At 52.3% G+C, this 14514-nt stretch overlaps 1 protein-coding gene across 2 annotated transcripts; it reads right to left on the bottom strand.

Annotated features, from left to right (window-relative positions):
- Nucleotides 1-2968: 2968 nt before the first annotated feature.
- Nucleotides 2969-11905, bottom strand: Cdk2ap1 (cyclin dependent kinase 2 associated protein 1). 2 transcript variants are annotated; one of them, XM_032886792.1, is made up of 4 exons: nt 11460-11905; nt 7344-7438; nt 5844-5970; nt 2969-3693 (listed from the first exon to the last, which is right to left on the bottom strand). In XM_032886792.1, the coding sequence occupies exons 1-4, from the start codon at nt 11734-11736 to the stop codon at nt 3626-3628; spliced, it is 567 nt and encodes a 188-aa protein (XP_032742683.1). In that variant the 5' UTR covers nt 11737-11905; the 3' UTR covers nt 2969-3625. The 2 variants fall into 2 exon arrangements, with proteins under 2 accessions (XP_032742683.1, XP_032742684.1); XM_032886793.1 differs by lacking the exon at nt 11460-11905 and adding an exon at nt 9036-9503.
- Nucleotides 11906-14514: the final 2609 nt, after the last annotated feature.

Here is a 14514-nt window from a genome sequence, read left to right as displayed (position 1 = left end):
TTTGAGTGGGGGACCAACCCAGGGCCTTGCGCTTCCTAGGTAAGCGCCTACCACTGAGCTAAATCCCCAGCCCCTTAAGAACCTTTTAAAAATAAATATCATGCTAATGGACGTAATGAAGTTTTTATCTGTATATACACCGGCATGGCAGAAGAGGGCATCAGATCCAATTACAGATGGTGTGAGCCACCATGTGGTTGCTGGGAATTGAACTCGGGACCTCTGGAAGAGCAATCAGTGCTCTTAACCACTGAGCCATCTCTCCAGCCTCCAACCATCACTTTTTTTAAATTGGTAGACAACAGCAAATAGTAATACACACTTCCAAGAATAAAACCATCAGGTGCTTGCTGTCAAGCCTGACCCAAAGTTGTCTGTCCTCTGACCCCTACGTGTACTGTGCCGTGTACACATATGAACACACATGAAGATAAATGTAAAGAATGCTGTGTGGGACACGAAAGGACACATTAAGAGCAGTGGCCAGTTGGGGTTGGGGATTTGGCTCAGTGGTTGAGCGCTTGCCTAGGAAGCGCAAGGCCCTGGGTTCAGTCCCCAGCCCCGAGGGGGAAAAAAAAAAAAAAGAGCAGTGGCCAGTTTGGGTTGCCACTGTTTGATAGACAGCTGACAGTTCTTGATTTTGGCAGTGGTTACAAAAATATCCCCTTTTACACTTCTTTGTTTTTGAGACAGAATCTCATGTGCCCCAGGCTGGCCTTGAGCTTGTTATGGAGTCAAGGATAATCTTGAATTTCTGATCTTCCTGTTTCCCTCCCATATTCTAGGATTATACAGGCTTATGCAACTTGTCTGGTATTGTTTGTTTTTCTTTTAGACAAAGTCTACTATAACTCAGTCTGGTTTCGTTTGTAGGGAATCCCGATCATCCCAAATGTTAGGACTGCATGCACCTCTGACCTAGTAGTACAGTGTCATTCTAAGAAAGTGGGAAATAGGGCTGACAAAGTGATTCAGTGGCCAGAGGCCTTCCTTCTCACAAAGCCTGACCTGGGTTCTGATCCTCGAAATCCACCTACGGGTAAAAGGTCAGAACTGACTCTACCAAGCTGTCCACTGACATCACTGTGACCATGTGCCTACACTCATCAAACACAAAAATAAGTGACAATGTTTAAAAGTGCTGATATTAGAGAAGCCCCCTTTTATGACAAGTTGAGTCAAACAATAGCATTGACTGATTATCTCTCAACTCCAGCTTATACTTAAGTTTCTGGTAAAGGGAAAGTGACAGTGGAATGGTAAAGTTACCGGCTGTGTTTACCAGCTCTAACAGTCACAGTCACACAGACAACCTGCAGTCAGCAGGGAAGGGTCTGGATGAGGCCCTACCTAGGTTACCTTGCAGGTATGTCTGTGGGCGCTGTCTGAAGTAGGAAGGCAGCCACTGTGTGCAGCATCGTTCCCTAAGCAGGAATCCTGACCAATGAGCACTAGCGAAGAACAAGCAACGATGCTTTTATATTCTGTTTTTTGACTGTGAATGTGATCATGTCTAGCTTGAGTTCCTGCCTTGACTTCCCCAAAATGAGCTATAACTTAAAACTGTAAGCTAAATAAAACTTTCTCTCCCGAGTTGATTTCTTCCATGGTTCTTTATCACAGCAACAGAAATGCAAGTAGAACTTGTCACGTGTGTCAAAAGGTCGGCCTTCCCTGTTCCGGGCAAGCCAATTTCTGAGATGAGGCCCCAGAGCCTCACTAATGTCTCCATCATTACTCACTGGACCTGAGTCCTTTTGGTTTTGGAGATGTCACATAGCCCAGCTAGCCCAGAGATCTTCCTGTCTCTGCCTCGCCAATTTCAAGGATCACTGACTACCACCTCACAAAGCTACAGATGGCGTTTTGTTTGTTTAAGCCAGTTAATAGCTTTGTTAGAACTCCACAGGCAGCATATGCCTTGGGAGGCAGGGAACCAGGGCATATCACATTAAGAAAAGTACTCATGGGGTTGGGGATTTAGCTCAGTGGTAGAGCGCTTGCCTAGCAAGCTCAAGGCCCTGGGTTCGGTCCTCAGCTCCGAAAAAAAAAAAGCCGAAAAAGAAAAGTACTCATGGGCTGGAGAGATGGCTCAGTGGTTAAGAGCACTGACTGTTCTCCCAGAGGTCCTGAGTTCAAATCCCAGCAACTACATAGTGGCTCACAACCATCTGTAATGAGATCCGATGCCCTCTTCTGGTGTCTGAAGACAGCTACAGTGTACTTACATATAATAAGTAAATCTTGGGGTTGGGGATTTAACTCAGTGTTAGAGCGCTTCACTAGCAAGCGCAAGGCCCTGGGTTCAGTCCCCAGCTCTGGGGGACGGAGGGGGATAAATAAGTAAATCTTGGGGTTGGGGATTTAGCTCAGTGGTAGAGCGCTTGCCTAGGAAGCGCAAGGCCCTGGGTTCGGTCCCCAGCTCCGAAAAAAAGAACCAAAAAAAAAGTAAATCTTAAACAAAACAAAAAAAAAAGTTAAGTACTCATTTTTTAAATGCAGTGCCTCACTACGTAGTCCTGGTGTGGCACCAAGGATGTGATCCTCCTGCCTCTGCCTCCCAAGTTTCAGGAGTAAGCCATGCTACCCAGCGAACGGAGATCCTTGGAGTACCACCTACCTGTGATGGCAGCAGTTCACCAAACCAGTCATGCAGCTGCTGTGGCAAACACCACACTTAAACCCACAATGTGGGTTGTGTCATCCTTGAGATTTAAGCACACCTCAAAACCAGCTGTGCTAGTGTATCACCATGTAAGGTGCCTCTGGGTCAGAGGAAATCCCTTAGCAGACATGATGTCCAGGCCCTCCCTCAGGAGCTCCAGTGGTGACCATGGCACTTGGGAAACCAAGACAGAGATTGTGAGTTCAAAGCCAGAGTCACTATAATTAGCAAGACTCTGTCTGTCCTCCCCTTAAGAAAAGCAAGCACTAAGGCCCCAAGGATCCCACACAGCTTAACACAAAGTGTTAATGAAAATAAGCTTTATTACATCAAGTAATAAATACAAAGATGCAACGTTTCAGTCGTTTTCTTCCAGATGTTGTGATCGGCTCACAGTAAACACGGAACTGAGATCTAGTCTCAGGACGGACATTTGCAGGGTGCTTGGTAGGTTGGGTGGATTGCTCTTTCTTCTGTATTTATAACCTGTGCATTTTAAAGATTGACTTCAAAGCACTCAGTCATGCAAACGCTTAAGCAGAGAAGCTCCGTGAAGCAGGGTCTACACTGTACACAGGCAGGCCAGCTACTAAGCAAACGTGCTGTGGTCTGCACTCAACTCCTCAGAGGCAGGTGAGCTCATGGAAAGGAAGTCAACTGGGGTGATGCAAATGGAAAATATATCCAAAGGGAGGTTAAAGGGGACACTGGTATTTGGGGACAAACAATAGCTTGCTGTGAAGTGGCTTGACAAACATCTTTCAAATGCTTGAAAAGAAAAAAGAGCTGGGTCATTCCTAACTACTTAAAATGCACATCGTCAGTTACTGCAAAATGTCTTCCCAATCTTTTGAGTGTGGGTTCAGAGCTTAATGACTGTGGTAGAAAAATTACTGCCATCTTGAACAAAGCCTCTCATCTCCATGGGGTAGTGAGATGGGCCTGCAGACTGGCCAGGGGCTAGGACCTGGCGTTCCGTTCCGTTTCAGCCAAGCACTCCCGAACCAGGCTTCGGGCATGAATGATGCCTGCAAAAGAAGCAGAGACTGGCATCAGTCCATTCACAGAGCAGGAAGAAGGGCTGCCCCAGCCATGAAGTCCCAGTTCTGGAGGGGAATGGAGGGTCTACAACCAAGGCCGGGCTGGTCAGGAGGCTGTGATGGAGGAAGATCATCTGAACCTAAGAAGTTCAAGTCAGCAACAGTTACCCCCGCTTTAAAAGATACAGTGCAATGCCCAGGCACAGGGCTCACACTGCATCCACGTACTCAAGGCAGAACCAGGAGCTCTGAGTTTGAGGACAGTCTCAATTTTTTCACACTAGTGTGACATGTGATTGTATGGGCTCAGCGGTTGGCTGGAGTGACATGAACGCTTCCTCATTCTTGAAGGGTCAGCAGCTCCCCCAGAATGTACCCTGCATGGCTATTTGGTACATCCATTATAATTAATCCACTGGCTTTTGGGGTGGCTGGAAATTTGCCTAAGATGTCAGGTTAGCACCTTCCCAAGAATGTCTACCTGTGGAACCAATCCTGCGGTTCCCAGAACTCTCTGACTTCTTTTTGCCGTGGAAGCAGCAGTGGCGATGCCACCAGGGATACCATCTCTTTCTGCCAGTTGCCATTTCCAGTCCTGTCCCCATTTGCACCCCAGCCTAGCTTCAGTCACTTTCTTCACAGAGGACCCACAAAAAGACCAGCTCTCAGCTACAGCCTGTCCGTTCAGCTCGCCTGGCCATGGCTGGGAATCTGACTTCTGCCACTGATCAGGGGCCCAGGATCCAGGACATCGCCATTCTCCACCAACTTCATTCCGTGATGTCTTGATCAACCAAGTCCCTCCTGGTCATGAGTGAGCCTAGAGCCCTCCAGGGCTCCCGTGACAACTTCTGAAACAGAACTCCTCGCCCCTCGGCAGCTTTGTCAGGAGGCCGCACGCTGCTCAGCGCCCCCACACCTCATACCCTGGATCCCTTGCTTTCTGTAACATCATCCTCCCTTTTCAGTCTCTCAAGCATCCCAAGGGGGTGGGGGCAGTTTGATTTAATGAACAGAGTTTCAACTTTGTAAGATAAAAGTTCTGGATACAAATAGTGGTTATATAATCATATGAATGAACTTCAGTTCTTTTTTTTTTTTTTTTTTTTTGGTTCTTTTTTTTTTTCAGAGCTGGGGACCGAACCCAGGGCCTTTGGCGCTTGAACTTCAGTTCTTAACATGTTTTAGTTGTGGGGTTGGGGATTTAGCTCAGTGGTAGAGCGCTTGCCTAGGAAGCACAAGGCCCTTGGTTCGGTCCCCAGCTACAAAAAAATAAAAAAAAAAAGAACCAAAAAAAAAAAAAAAAAAAAAAAAAAAAGAAAATAAAAGGGGTTGGGGATTTAGCTCAGTGGTAGAGCGCTTGCCTAGGAAGCGCAAGGCCCTGGGTTCGGTCCCCAGCTCCGAAAAAAAGAACAAAAAAAAAAAAAAAAAAACATGTTTAGTTGTATGTCACATATATCTTACCATAATTAGAAAAAATATATATATATATAAAAAATCTCAAGATGCTCCCCTACCCAGATCAAAGGACAGGCTGCACTAAAGGTAGGACAGGGGTTGGGGATTTAGCTCAGTGGTAGAGCGCTTGCCCTAGCAAGCGCAAGGCCCTGTTCAGGTCCTCAGCTCATAAAAAAAAAAAAAAAAAAAAAAACAGGACAGCAGTGGGCAGTACAGACACCAAGGAACCCTGAACCCAAGACCACCCAATAGCCTCTGCAGTCATAGCTGCTATGGGGCCTATACAGTGATCCCACAGGAGCACAGACAGGGGGACAGCTTAGGGATACCAAGAATTCTATTAAGCCAGTAGAGCCTCTCTGGTGAGGTACAGGAGTGGGGAGGGCTCACTCCCATGCCCTTCTCAGAAACCCCATGAGCCCCATCCCCCACCATGACCACCTACTGAATCTATAGTTGCCATAGCAACTGCAATAGCACACATTTCTGAAGTATCAACCCATGGATCAAGTGACCTTCCCCTGACCACCTGGTGCTTAAACCCCTCTACTGCCTGGGCTCAAGGCATCCTCCTGCTTCAGCCTCCCAAATACCCAAGACTACATGTGTCTTACCAGGATGCTTGGCTTCAGAAAATCCTCAACAGTGATAGGCAGCACTCAGCCACTAGCCTCACTTACCTCGTTTTAGCCTCTCCATGGCGCTCTTGCTCCCTGCATACGTGGGTCTGATCTCTTTCCCCAACTCTTCAATGATGGCCAGCAGCTCTGCATATTTACTCTGAGGCACCTGGCTATTTCCAGTTCCCTAGGATCAGAAGACAAGAATAAGGAAAGACTGACCCACCATGGTGCCACCCATGGGTAGAGGAAAGGTGACCTAGACTTAGGCTCCCAGGGCTGTCCCAACTGAAGCATGTTCTTCCCATAGGTACAACTGCAGAGTACGGTAAAAGGTCCCCATGCCAGACTCCATCAAGAAAAACCACTTTACCATCCACACAGGAATAAAGATCTGACTGTCAAAGTGACAGGTCACAGGAAGCACCTAGATCCACGAGACAAAGAGGGGGTGCTTCCTGGGGGTAAGTGTCCACAATGAATGTAGATGAAGTCACCCCTGCAGGGCCTCAGCAGTCACTAAGGATCCTCCCCAGCCTTTATCTCCAGGCTATGGCCCAAGCAAGCACCCAGATCATGGAGGGCCCTGGGTCCAGCCTCTCCTCCTCCTGCCGCAGCTGGACCATGGTGGCCAGCTCCCTGTCCAGGGCCTTGGCCTGCTCCTCTCGCCTCTGTTGCCTCCACTCCCAAGCCTCGCCACCAGGCCTACAGGCCAGGCCTTGGAGCTCAGCCTCCTGGCACATCCGCCTCCTGGCCTCTCGCTTCTCCCAGCGCCGGCGCCGCATGGCCAGGGCATTGCGCTGCCGCTCCAAGCTACGCCTCAGCCCATCCTCCCGCCGCCTTCGCTTCTTCAGTCTATCCCGCTCCCGGGCCCGGGCCTCCTTCTCCTCCTGGGATAGGATAGGCTGTCGGGGCATGGCTGGAGGTTGTGCACAGCCTCTTTAGCCAGGGAGAGACCTCCATGGCAACCCCAGAACACTGGCTGGGGTTTGGCTCATAGAATCTTCCTGTTGGCAACCAGGGTTGCAAGAAACCTTTCCAGGTATAGCATGCCCCCTGCAGATCCCACCCAAAGGTACAGGTGCCTCCTGACCATGACCTGGGGGGGGGGGTGTGTCAAGAAAAATGGACTAATAAGAGATCTGGGTCCCTAAGAGGGTCATAGTCTCATAAAGGAGAGAACCAGAAATAAACCAAGCAACTGACTTGGGACCACACTCATAATCACCAGTCACAAATACACTGTCCCCAATTTCTCGGTTTGGAGCTTAATTGCCCAAGAAACAAGCAGAGCAACCACAGAGACACAGACCCGATGACACAAGCAGCTTGGTGGTCGCTGGCCCTCTCCTATATCCCCACACCCTCATGAACCCCTGAAGCAGTCCCAGCTGCCCTGCCTTGTAACCCTTCAAGGGAAGAATAGGAGGCAAGCCTCAGCCACGGCTAAGGAAACGCAGGAGAACCTTTGTCCCTCAATGCCCCCCTAGCAGCAGTGGTCTTTATACCCTTGGTGTTCCAGCTGCCCACGTGGTCCTCCCGTCACCCACAATAGCATACCTGGGTGTAGCCTAGCGATGGAGGCCCATAGTCACTCAGCAGCTGGCGATACTGGGAGGAGGTCGCCATGCTAGTAGACGGTGAATGGACACTCCCTGCAGCAAGGAAGAGGGAGAAGTTAGAGGTCACTAAGGGTACAACAAATCACCACACACACACACACACACACACACACACACACACACACACACACACACGCCCCTACCCAGGCCACCTGTGAACTTTTGTTTTACAGCACAGAGACCTCAGCTCAAGCTCTAAGGGACATGGCCCAGACACTAATCTAGATGAATGTAAACAGGGCAGAGAGAGCAGCCATTCCACACGCACTAGTACTTCAAAGACAGGCCACCCCAGCCCACCCACAGAACTCCGAGAGACCACTACCAGAACTGGAACTGAGAACTGTGTCCAGCCTAACTCTCGCTGACCCTATCCCAGCTCCTACTCACTGAGAACCAAAGCTACATCTGTGACGGGCAACGACCAAGGCTGGTCTAACCTGGGCTAGAATTTCTTACACAGAGCCACCTCTGTGCTGCTATGCACCCACCTCTGCTGGAAAAACTCATCAAGGAAAACCCACAAAGGCACAAAGGCACAGAACCCTATGTGACAGGGGTGCTGCACAGGAAGCGAGGCTCTGGAGGATAGCCTCTGTGCCTTGGACAAGCCCTCAACCCCTCTGGGCTCCTCACCCCCTCCAAGACAGACAGAACTCCTGACTGTCTATCCAACACACACACACACACACACACACACACACAAACACACACACACACACACACACACACACACCCGAGTGCGCAGCAGCTCTGCACTCCAAAAAGAGGGGCTTAAGACCCCAGGGATGGACCGTAGCACTTGAGGACACCATCCAGGTGCAGCAGTCAGAACAAAGCCAGGGCCCAGAGCCCAGCACAGAATGTCATCTCCTAGATATGCAACGAGGCCCCTGGCTGCAGCATGCAGACCCATAATGGCAACCAAGTGGCCATTAGGCGGGTAGAGGATGTCCTTCGAATTACAAACAGCAGTAACCATGGAGAATTTACCTAGTCTTCCTCGGCAGCTGCCTGACCACCGCCCCCAGAGCCACACTGTCTCTCACGCACACAGCGGCTCTGTGGACTTGGCCCCAGGGATGGACAGCTGGTACCAGGCCGGCCAAGTCACCAGCTGCTCACTTGGTGTGGGCGAGGGGAGGGGCAGGAGGAAGTAAGTTCAGGAGCTGGGCTTGCTGGAGCTGGGAGGAGCTGTGAATCCCAGGGCCTGGCTACAGGGTGAGCCACGCTGCACAGAAGTGGCTAAGCACCAGGCTGGCAACTCTGCCCGAGAGTGGATGGAAACAGCACTGGAAGGTATAGTGGACCCACGTCTAGGCACCGCCTATGAATGTGGCTCCTGAGCAGAGCATACTAAGGACCTGCCACCCAACTGGAGCAGCCCTAGCTTCTCCCACACTGTGCAAACCCCAACTGCCACCCCAGCAGAGACGGCTCCTTACAGGCCTGCAGGTGCATTCGAATCCTTCCCATTACAGGCTGTCAAGCCCTTTCCGGGCTCAAAGAGGCTCGGGGCTAAATGCGAAGGGGTGGTGTGCCATGACAGAGCCCGTGAAGCCTTCAGATGATTCCAGCACCATGTAGAAAGTGCACTGGCCACCTCCCCCAGCTTTACACTCATTCTCACCTCCCTGTCACATCTTTTCTCCTGGACTTGGGCGTCTGTCCCAGCAGTGCCACTACTGGCTGTGGGACCTGTCAAGGCTCTTCCGGGGCTCAGTTTCTCCACTTGTTTGAGGCCATGCTCCCCAGTAGAAGGATTAATGACGTTGGGAATGCCCTTAAGGGGCTGAGGGTAAAGAAGGAATGAGAAGTACCCCCATACTGGCAGAGGACCTCAAGCCTGGTATCACTCTGGAGAAGTGGAGATGAACCTGACTTTGTGTCAAAGCCAGCACCGTATTCATTAATAGGAAGGTGTCTGCCCCCCTGGGGAGTCGGGGTAGAAGGGTGCTCCTCCGCCACTCATGCCCTCTCCTTCTGGAAGACACCGGCACCTGGGCTGAAAGAGGCCAGGGAGGCGGTTCCACGTCAGCTCAGCCGGTGTGGAGCATCTCAGACAATGAGCGCAGTGTGCAGAGAGCTGAGAGGGCTTGGCAGAGGCCAGGAAGCTCCTGGGGCCAGGCTCAGCTCCCCGCCCCCACGCCAGACAAAGAGCGGCCTGGGCCTGGGGAGCTGGCGGCCTTCCCGCCACTTGGGGCGCCCTGGGGGGGGCTCTCGGGCGGGGAAGGCGGGGGCTTTGTCTAACTCCGCCACTGCCACTGCCGGCCAGGCCGCAGCTTGGCAACTCAGTGAGCAGGAGGCAGGCCTGGAGGGCGTGAGAGATGATGACAGGGAAGGCGGAGGAGCCACTGTGAGAGTCCATCTTGGATGCAGATGGCAGGGGAGAGAAGGGCTTTCTGCAAAGTAATACCGGCAAGCGGGCGGACCCCCACCAAAATGCCGGACACCTGGAGACCCGGCACGCATTCTGGCATTCCCCACAGGAGAAAGAACTATAGTTGAATACAGATGCTAGCAAGCCCAGAACTGGGCTTCAGAGTCCCAGGGGCGGCCTGCCACTGTGACCCACACCCCAAAATGTCCCAGTGTGAGACCCACGGGAAACTAGTCTCCCTCAGGCTGGCAACGCAACCTACTGCCCTTCCATCCTAAACACTGACCAAGAAGACTGGGAGGCAAAAATCCTGACGACAAATCCTGTCACCCAAATGGGGGTGAAACCATTTGAAATGATACAGTGGCTGCAGGTTCTTGGGGGGACTAAGGGGGATCTCTGTGCCCACGTGCTAGCGTTTCAACTCTCCCAAGCTGACACCCTAAATCTCAACCTTTTCCAAACCCCAAAGAGCAGAGAAGTTTAAACACACGTCCAGAGCTTTTCCAGGTCCCTTTGAGGGTTTCTGGAGTTCTGGGATCAACATTTGGACACAAGACCTCCAACTTGGAAGTGCCAACATAGGTGGAATTTTTAACACACAGCGACCATAACCAACTTCGACTCCAACTCCCCTCCCCCCGAAGACCTTATCCATCCTGGTCCCCACTACTTCGCATCTGTTTGGGGTAGTGGGAGTGTTCACAGCCAAATGTCTGGGAGGAGGGGGTACTGGAATTGGACACAAAGCCGGTCACCTCTGAGAGTCAGTTTCACAACCCTATACCGGGTTCCCTCGGGGTGCGGGGCTAGCCCCTAGCCACAGCCCAAAGCTGCCTAGGAACTTTGCGAGAGTTTCCCGGAGGCGCCCAGGCCCGGAGGGGAAGGGAGACTAGGTCCCCTTGGCTCGCGTGGCGAGGCCCTCCGGGCACGTACCCACGTGGGAGATCTGAGATGGGGACCCCTGGGACCGGCGAGCCTCAGCACGCCGCCCGCAGGGCCCACGAGGCCCGGGCACTACAACTTCTTCCAAGGGGCCTCCCGAGGGCCGGGTGAAGAAAACCGGGAGTCGCTCTCGTACCCAGGCCCCCACCCCTGTCCACCCGCCCGCCGCCGCCAGGGACCCGGGTCGGTCTCCCTCTCGGCTCCCGGCGGCCCGGCCCCCTCGCGCCGCCCCGCACGCGGCCCGGCTCCGGCCTGTCCCGCTCCGCCGACCGACCCTCGGAGCCCCGCGCCTCGCTCCCTGCGCCGCCCGCCTCCGCCGGCAGGGGCCCTCGCCGAGCCGCCCAAAAAGCCTAAGAGAAGGGAAGGGGAAAAAAAGGGGGGATGCTGGGGAAAAAGCCTTCCTCGCCCGGCCGCCCGCGCCCTCGCTTCCCCGCCATCCGCGGCCGCTCCGCCGCTCACACCCGGGCCCGGTCCGCTGCCCCGCCGAGCTCCAGGCGCACCGCGAACTTTGGCAGCGCGGCTGAGGCGGCGCGCGGCTGAGGCGGCGGCGGCGGCGGCGTCCGCGCTGCCCCGGCCCGGGACACCTCCCCCGCCACCGCCACCGCCATCCTCGGCTAGCTCGCCGCCCGAGGCACCGCGCGACTCCCGGAGCCCCGGCCGCGGCCGGGAGCGCGAGCCCCCAACTTGGCGGCACTTGCGGCGCGGCGCGCGCGGCCCGCGCTCACTCACCGGCGTTGAGGGCGGCGGCGGGCATGTGCGCGGTCAAGTTCGGCTTGTACGACATCCCCGCGGGCGGCGGGCGCGCCAGGCAGAGCCGGGCCAGGCCGCGAGCGCAGCGGCGGCGGCGAGGCCAAGGCCGAGGCCCGGGCCGGGCGGCCCCCACGTCCCCGCACCCGTCCGAGCGCCTGCCGGGAGCCCGCGCACTTTTTTGTTGTCGCCGGCTCGGGCCGCGCCGGCAAATATGGCTGTCCTCACCCTGCCGCCGCCGCAGTATATCACCCGCCATCGGGCGCGCGGCGCAGGGGCGGCCGCAAACTTTGAGCCCAGCCGGTGCTGGGCCCGGCCCGGACCGGGAGGGGGCGGCGGGCGTCGAGGGGCGGCTCCTCCCGCGGCCGCGCCCCGCGCTGCGCCGCCGCCCGCAACTTGCCAAAGTTTGGGGGGCTGCGGTCCCCGCGGCACCCCCGCCGCGCCCCGACCTCCCGCGCGCCGCTCATTGGCCCGCGCCTTCCTCTTTCTTAAACAGCCAGGAGGATGGAAGAAGTACTTTTTTTTCCCTATGTCTCTTTGACTGTGGGGGCAGGGATGGAAAATTACCTGGAGAAAATGGTGGCGATTGGGGTGGTTTGGTTTGGTTTGGTTTGGCTTGGTTTTTTTTAATTCACGGAAATCATTCCAGATGCCCACGTCTGGCTCTATCCCAGAATTAGAATAACCCATTCTTGACATTTATTTCGGGGAGAGAGAAAAAAAAAATGTCATGTCTCTCCCTGGATTAAGTGGGTTTTCTTTTCTTTTTTTTTTTTTTAACCCTTTGGGAACCCAAGACTCCTTTGAGACTGACAAAAGCTAGATGGAGAGACACCTCCTCCAGAAAATTCTCTCTTGCCTCCATGACGTTTGTCACACGAACTCTTCGGCATATTTCAAGGGAGCACCTACTGTGTGCCAGACACGGTTTTACAGGCTAAGGAAGCAAGAATGAACTTGGCAAAAGTTTCGACTCCCCAGTTTGCACTCCATTTTTGGACCCCCCCTCTTCCCCCACCCCACCCCCGCCCCATACACGCCCCCGCCCATGTCTAAACTGACTGAAACGTCATCACCAAACGTATCTGGGATCTGATGAATAACCTTCCGAAGGTACTATATTTTGGAGTTCTGCCTGAATAGTAATGCTCATCAAATTACATAAAACGCCCACCCTTTTCTGTTGTTTTTAATCGCCATGGTTTGCAGGGTTTTTTGTTTTTTTTTAATTAGTCATATTTAGACATCATCTGTGGATCTGGTGACAACGGCGTCAGCCTCTCCACTAGAGAAAAAAGGGGGGCCACCACCGGGGTCTTATCCCCCCTCTTTGGACTAAAGGTGCAGAGGAGGGGACCTCCTTTTCCACCACCCCCCACCCCCGCTCCACCAGCACCCCTGCCATCAGCCTTAGGCTTCCTCTGGCAAACGCTTCTTGGTGACATTTTTATCTCATAAAGAAACGAATGCTACCCATTCTACAATGGCTGATAAAATATAAAGCAAGCCACATATATAATTTTAAATGTTTCACTAGTCAATTTTTTAAATATAGATTTTTTAAGATTTTATTTTTTATGTATGTGAGTACACTGTTGCTCTCTTCAGACACACCGGAAGAGTGAATCAGATCCCATTACAGATGGTTGTGAGCCACCATCTGGGAGTTGAACTCAGGGACCTCTGGAAGAGCAGTCAGTGCTCTTAACCACTCAGCCATCTTCCCAGCCCTCACTAATCAGTTTTTGAAAGCAGAATATAGCATAAAAGTAATTCTAACAATGTATTTAACACAAGTGGGTCCAAAACAGGACAATTTAAATTCGTAATGAATATCCAGAAATTCATCAATAAGATCCTTGACTTTTGTTTGTTTGTTTTGTTTTGTTTTAAACAGGGTCTCACTTATTTAGCCCTGGCTAGCTTGCAGTGTAAATTATACCGGCCTTATACTCACAAAGATCCACCTGCCTCTGTCTCCGCTGTGCTGGTATTAAAGGCATGCGGCCACACTGCCTACCTGGTTTGTTGTTTGGTTAGGGTTTTTTGTTGGTGGTGGTTATATTGTTGCCTTGGCTAGCTTTATATGTCAAAGCGCTCATACTCCCAAGTAGCTAAAACAGCCAGCGTGTACCAAAATACCAAATATCATTTGCCTGTTGTCTTTTGCTTGCTTGCTTGCTTGGGTTTTTCTTTTTGAATTTTTGCTCTTGCTTGCCTGGAACTTGAAGCAATCCGCCTGCCTCAGCTACTCTGCTCAGATTCCTAGTCTCATATAATTCACACATACAAAAAAAAAAGTTTTGTTTTCTCTTTTGTGGGGTTGGGATTGAACCCAGAGCTTCACACATTTTTAGCATGGGTCCCTACACTGAACTACACTACCCCAACCTCGTTTTTGCTGTTTGTTAAATTTTGAGTCACAGAGTAATGTATCCCAGGATGGACTCAAGCTCAATTGTATAGCAGAAAATAATGCTGAACATTGAGATCCTTCTATAACATCTCCTGAGTACTGGGATCACAGAGGTGTGCCACCACAGGGTCTGGGGATGACACCCCAGGAGTCATGGATCTTAGACAAGCACTCTCCTGAGCCACATCCTTAACCCCATGCATTCTCCTGAGTGTACGTGTGACGGGTACGTATGCACAATGTGCATGCCTATGCACGTACCCACAGAGACCAGCAGAGAACGGTGGGACTATGCTATATCTGTCTACCTTATTCCTTTTACAGAGTCTCTCACTGAGTTCACCTTTTACAATAGGCAGACCAGGTATCTGGAATCAACAAATGCGAATCTGAGACAGGAGAGATGGCTTATGAGTTAGGGGCACTCTGCTCTTCCAGAGGGCCTGAGTTTGGTCCCCAACACCTATGTCAGTCTTGTACCTCTAGTTCCAGGAGATCTCCTAGCCCCCAAAGGCATCTACATGCACACGGTACACACACGGACACTCAGGCACATGCATATCACAGAAATAAACATTTGGGGGTTTTATTTGTTTTAATTTTATGTACATTGGTATTTTA

This window comes from Rattus rattus, chromosome 16 (genome assembly GCF_011064425.1).
Source record: "Rattus rattus isolate New Zealand chromosome 16, Rrattus_CSIRO_v1, whole genome shotgun sequence".
NCBI lineage: Eukaryota > Metazoa > Chordata > Mammalia > Rodentia > Muridae > Rattus > Rattus rattus.
The sequence above is the reverse complement of the archived record's forward strand: the minus strand, read 5'-3'. Positions and strand labels throughout refer to the sequence as shown.